The sequence below is a fragment of the Otolemur garnettii genome, unplaced genomic scaffold, assembly GCF_000181295.1.
Source record: "Otolemur garnettii isolate 467f Iridium unplaced genomic scaffold, OtoGar3 scaffold00059, whole genome shotgun sequence".
Taxonomy (NCBI): domain Eukaryota; kingdom Metazoa; phylum Chordata; class Mammalia; order Primates; family Galagidae; genus Otolemur; species Otolemur garnettii.
Window position 1 is genome coordinate 3,578,283 of NW_003852454.1, and position 5,888 is coordinate 3,584,170.

The 5,888-nt window shown below is 45.6% G+C and overlaps 1 protein-coding gene across 2 annotated transcripts in view; it reads right to left on the minus strand.

Moving 5' to 3' along the window:
- Window positions 1–4,533, minus strand: part of CCDC93 (coiled-coil domain containing 93) — a 100,683-nt gene extending 96,150 nt beyond the window's left edge. For both annotated transcript variants that reach the window (XM_023514790.1, XM_003792648.3), the window contains exon 1: window positions 4,324–4,533. In XM_023514790.1, the coding sequence (XP_023370558.1) occupies window positions 4,324–4,365 (42 nt within the window). In that variant the 5' untranslated portion in view covers window positions 4,366–4,533. The remainder of the gene's footprint in view (window positions 1–4,323) is intronic.
- Window positions 4,534–5,888: the final 1,355 nt, after the last annotated feature.

A 5,888-nucleotide genomic window follows, 5' to 3' on the forward strand; every position in this document is an offset into this window, starting at 1 on the left:
GGGCCCAGGCTGGGGATTCGAACCCGCCACCTTAGGTGTATGTGGCTGGCGCCTTAGCCGCTTGAGCCACAGGCGCCGAGCCGACAGCCTTCTTAATTAGATAAGAAGCTCCTTATAAACAAGAACAAGGTTTTTTATTTGATATTTAAAAAAAGTTCAGGCTGTGTGTGGTGACTCACTCCTGTAATCCCAGCATTCTGGGAGGTCAAGGCAGGTGGATTGCCTGAGCTCATAGGTTCGAAACCAGCCTGAGCAAGAGCAAGACCCCCCTCTCTAAAAATAGCCAGGCATTGTGGTGGTTGCCTGCAGTCCCAGCTACTTGAGAGGCTAATGGGGTACAAGAGGATCTTTTGAGCCCAAGAGTTTGAGGTTGCTGTGAGCTATGACACCATGACACTCATACTGAGAGTGACAAAGTAAGATTCTGTCTCAAAAAAAAAAATTTAGACTTATCCAGGTCCCAGAAGTTACTGACAAGAGGAGTATCAACAAAGAAGGGAATCCATATATATATTCCTCTCTACACTTCCCTTTTGATATCTAAAGCAAATACATGGAAAGCTTTCAATTCAGACAGAGTAAAGAGTGATTACTGCCACATAATAGGATTGCCTTAAAAATAATAAATTCATCTGATACATGTAAATTGGCATTTGATTTAAAATTTTTAATTTATATCCTCCTTTTACATTAAGTGTTTATATACTACTTAAATCCATCTAAATATTCTAATACTTTTGTATTCATTTACTTTCATAAACTATCTTTCCTCTCTCCCATTACTGCAGAAAATCAAAAATCACCAAGTACAGTGGCTCATGCCTATAAGCACAGCAGTTTCACAGGCTGAGGCAGGAGAATCACTTGAGGCTAGGAATCTGAGACCAGCTTGGGCTACATAGCAAGACCCCATCACCGAATCACTATTTTTATTTAAAAATTAGCTGGGTGTGGTGGCAAGTGTTGGTAGTCTCAGATACTTAGGAGGCTGAGACAAGAGGATCACTTGAGCCCACGAATTCAAGGCTACAGTGAGCTATGGATGTGCAATCTAGATAAGCATTGCTCATTCCTAATTCTTCACTCATCACACCACCTACCTTTTCTTGATATTCTCTAACAATCAAGAAATCATCCTCAAATTCTAGCTCCTACTTGATGCCTTTCCTTACAAATCCAGCCTGAAATGGTCATTCCTCTGTCTTTCTAGTTTACTTACAGTCTATGCCATTCACACAATTTAAGTACCAACTTCTTTTGAGTAACATGCCTGATGTTATGCACATGACTGTCTTTTCATGACTGAACTACTGGTTGTTTTAGGAAGACATATGTACTATACACTTTTATTTACTCCTCTATAACAAAACAGAATTAAGTTCAAAAGACATAATTACTAAATACAGAATGACCTACTAATCCAGCAGTCCCAAGCCTTTATGGTACTAGGGACCTGTAGAAGACAATTTTTCTACAAAACTGGGGCTGAGGGTTGAGTAGGAGGTGAGACAGGAAATAAAGTTCAGATTGTGATGCTGTGTGGCCTGGTTCCTAACAGTTCACCACTGCCCAGTACTGGTCCATAGCCCAGGGCTGCAGACCACAGTACTAATGCTTACATAAAGTATATGACCTAAACCAGTCATGTATTAACAAAATGTTTTCATAGTCATGACCTTGATAATGGAAAAAAGTTTATTTTGAAGTCTAAACTTCCAGAAAAAGGAATATAAATGTTAAAATATAGTTGAATATGTAATTATTGAAGTGACCAATAATCCCCTGCAATGGAGCAAGAGTGGCACGAGGGAGATGACAGCATTGAGCTACCACTCATTTTACAACCCCTCTGGTCCAGCCTAACAAGGATCTTGAAGATTAACTCTCACTAGTTCCTGGAGGATATACAAAAATTAAAAAGTAATATTAATTATTCATACCTTTCTCTCTTCTGCAAAAGATCTGGATGGCTGAAAAATATCTACAAGTGAAAAGACTCAAAGAAAAAGGACGATAAAGAGGACTTATGGTTCAAGAAGACAGAGTAGAAAATGAGGTGATACAAGTATTTTCCTAAAGCTCTAAAACTCCTGGAGTGTAAAACAGGAATGCTTTATTTGTTCAATGATCATTTACCACAAAAACATCATTTATCACAAACACATTTCCAAGAAGAGAACAATACATCACAGGAGGATCATCTCTGCCTCAACACCTGTCCTGTGGGCACCCACTGGCCACCTGACTGCAGATGATGCATGGCCCATGCTACTCATTCACTTGTCCCAGAATGGAGAAGTGCACTTTCGCAAAATAACCTGTGAAGTAACTTGTTGGCACAAGATACTAAATAGGACCTTTTTGTCTTCAAATTGACTTAAAATGAAACAATGAAACAAAGTGGAAAAGGGCACTAGTTAACACACAGGGTATGAAAGAACATCCTCCCTTGAAGCCATAAAAAGCCGCCAGGCTGGTTAACACATCCCGTCGTTAAAACTAAAATTCTGATAAAGATGAATGACTATGAGCTCTTAAACCAAGCCCAATAAATTTTCATTTGCCCTGCATGCACTGTAATGCATGTAAGCTGGAAGGCAGGGCCGAGTCTAGCTAGCTAGCTAGCTTTCTATCCTTCCCAAACACACAAGAAAGGGATAAAGAAATGAAGTCAATGAATTAACTGGTCTAGTGACAGCTTGATAACACAGACTATCCATATTTATATTTACTGGTCTCTGAAATAAATGATAATAATTTGATCATACTCACTCGAACCTTTTAGTTGCTAGGAAAGATCTTGGGCTCTTGGATAACAATGACAAATCAGACCTGGCCTCCTAGCAGTGAAAAGTTAAGCAAAAGACACATAGGAGCAGAATGCTTTTTATTTTAGAAAGATTCCCATTGATGGTACTTTGGGGGCACTGAGTTGGAAGGATTCAAGATAGAACCTGGGAGACCACAAAGGAGTCTACAGCAAAAGCCCAGGCAAAAACTTGATGAGAGCCTAGAATAAAGTGGCAAAAAATATAACTTCAACTATCACAGAACAGAGCCTCCTCTTCACAATCCTGGGTCCCAACAAAGCAATATGTATGTAAGATTTCACCTGATACAAGGGTTCTGAGGACATTATATTCATTAGGTTTTCTTTAAACGACAAAATGGACTTGCATTTTGGTAGCACTCACTGACAGATAAGTCTTTCCTTCCATCACTATATCCCCAATTCTGGACTCAGAACACAGTGATCTCTCAATTAGTGGGTACTCATGGATGAAAGAATTGAGGGTCTGGGAAGAGGTAGGTAAGTATGAAGGAACCACTTATTATGTATGTCAAGGAAGCAGTCCCTTTGCCAAAATGCCTGCAAGATAACCTTCCAAAGAGGGTCGAGGTGCAGCATGGATTCCATTTCTCTCTAGAATCTAGTAAACTAGGTTAGCTTTTGAGTAATTCAACTCAAAGGGAATGCAGATGCAAACACCTAGCTAAGAAATACCTGCAGCCAAAAGAAAATGAATGCACTTCTACTTCCAGTCAACGTGGAAATCCAGAAACTACTGACTACCCTGTCCCTAACACCAAGCAAGTTCTTAATAACACCTCTGGAAAGTCACCCGCTATCTTCAGGAGAAGCAATATTTCCGCCCAGAGCTCAGTCCCTGGCCACACAGCACCCCTGGAGAGTATGTCCTCACCCCGAATACCACAGAAGACTGACTAGCCAGATACTACCCCAGAGCACACGGCTCCCAAACTTCCTCCCGCCGCCCAGGACGGGGTAAATGCTGGGAAAGCGACATTGCCTCCAGACCCCAAAACAAGTGAGGCTGGCCACCCAGATCCTGCGGGCCCTGCGAGGCGGCGGTAGACGCCCCAAGGTCACTGCCCTTTGCACAACCCGAGCAGGGACCGTCCGGCGCGCGCGTCTCGTGACTGCTGCGCTCAGCAGCTTCTGGTCTTCGGGGCTAGCCCTTGGGCGCCCGGGGTAAGGGAGACTGCCCAGGACAGTGGGAGAGGTGAACCCACTCCGCGGCGCATCAGGGTAGGTGTCAGACTGAGAAGACCACCTCTACCCCAAGGGACCCGGGAGCTGCTGAAGTTAGTCCCTACCCAACCGCTGCCCCTCGTCCAAGCAGAGACACCTACTCTGCCCACTCCCAGCGACCAGGGACAGGGTTTCCCCGCGGTGGCCACACCTGAGGAAGGGGGCGGGGCGGCCCAAACACACCTAGGGCCCGGCTCTGCCTGCTGCCCCGTGGGCTCGGCCCTCTCCCCTCAGGAACCCCTACGTGTCGGGGAAGGAGGGCTTCTTACCTCCGGGAGACTCTGACCCTCCGGCCCCTTGGGCAACCCCATGATCTGACCAGGCTGACGTGCAACAGCAGCAAAGCCCGCGAAGCGTCCGGAGGAAGCTGTCCCCGCCGCCAAGCTGCTACCGGGGTGGAGTGCAAAGCGGAAACTTCCTCTGCCGCCGCCGCCGCCGCCACCGCCACAGCCGCCAGCCGGGAGCTTCGCGGCCCGGCGGAGCATGCGCGCTGGGGCGGGAGCGCGGCGCAACTGCGCCTGCGCGAGGGCAGGCCAGGGAAAGGCTGGGCCGGCCGGGGCGGAGATAACGTGCTCTGTTCTGCTGCGAGCCCGCTGTTATGCTGAATTTTTCTCCAAAGCGCTTATTATAAGGGTTATTTCTCAGTGTTGGAGTCAGTTCGCATTCTGCCTCTTTTTCCTGCCTCTCACGGGCTTGAGCTGCTCCAAGTGGGACCAGTCTTCTCCGCGAGCTAGACTTAGGGAGCCCCCTCGCTCGTGGGTCAGACTCGAAGCACAGATGAGCTTCAGGATTCCGAATCCAGACCCGGTTCTAGCCTTTATTAATGCACACTTGGGCAGACTACTCGGTATATGGGCCAGGAACGGAGCCCCCAGAGGGATTCTTCACTCCCGCTGCCCTCCTCAGCGTCCTAGCCTTTGATATCTTGTTCCCAGAAAGCTTCGCTTGGGACAATGTCCCCCGCCCCACCCCCTTCACAGTTTCTGGGTCTTTTTGAAGAAAAAACATCTCTGAAAATGTGAACTCCTGAGCTCACGTAATTTGAGCTGCCACGTCACTTACATGATGTGCCCCTAGTCTGTCCCAGAGGATGGTTGTTCTACCATATAGAGGGGTCTCCCTCACACTCGCTTCATAATGGCTTCGCAGCTTTCTTTGTTTTAAGCAATGGAGATGACTTATGTGAAAGCTTTTGCTCTAGAAAAGATCCTTCTGTCTATACAAGGTACTCCTAATTTTTAAAAACTGCACAGAGCTTTACCAACACCCTGTATGGGTGTGGTGTGGGAGAGTGTGAGACTTTTAGCTCCTTGATCAAAGAGTTTTTGTGTTCAGTGTTTTCACCCTCTTTGAATCCCTAACATCTTAAAAAGTTATGTATGCAGTTAATGTTCATCCTTGAAGAATTTTTTTTGTACCTTTTGTTCTCCTGGAGTTGATTCCGACAGAACAGGGATTTGTCTGAATGCTATGTGATATTCTAATTACAAGACTCTTTAGAGCAGTGGGTCTCAACCTTCCTAATGCCGCAGCCCTTTAATACAATTCCTGTGGATCGAGACCCACAGTTTGAGAACCACTGCTTTAGAGCCTCACAAATACTTTTCAATTCCTGGGGAAAGGGATACCTTAATAGTTCCTAGTAGGGTCACCTTCATCCTGGGTGAAGTTTTCTATAAAACCTCAATCATTCTGTCTCCAGGCTTCTCCCAGTCCTCGGGTTTCTTGCTATGACCAAGAAGAGGAATTGTACAATCCTAAAGGAGGAAGGGACCTTATAAGGCATCTAGTGCAACAATGGATAGTCAGAAAAGTAGAATAACACAGCTTGGGT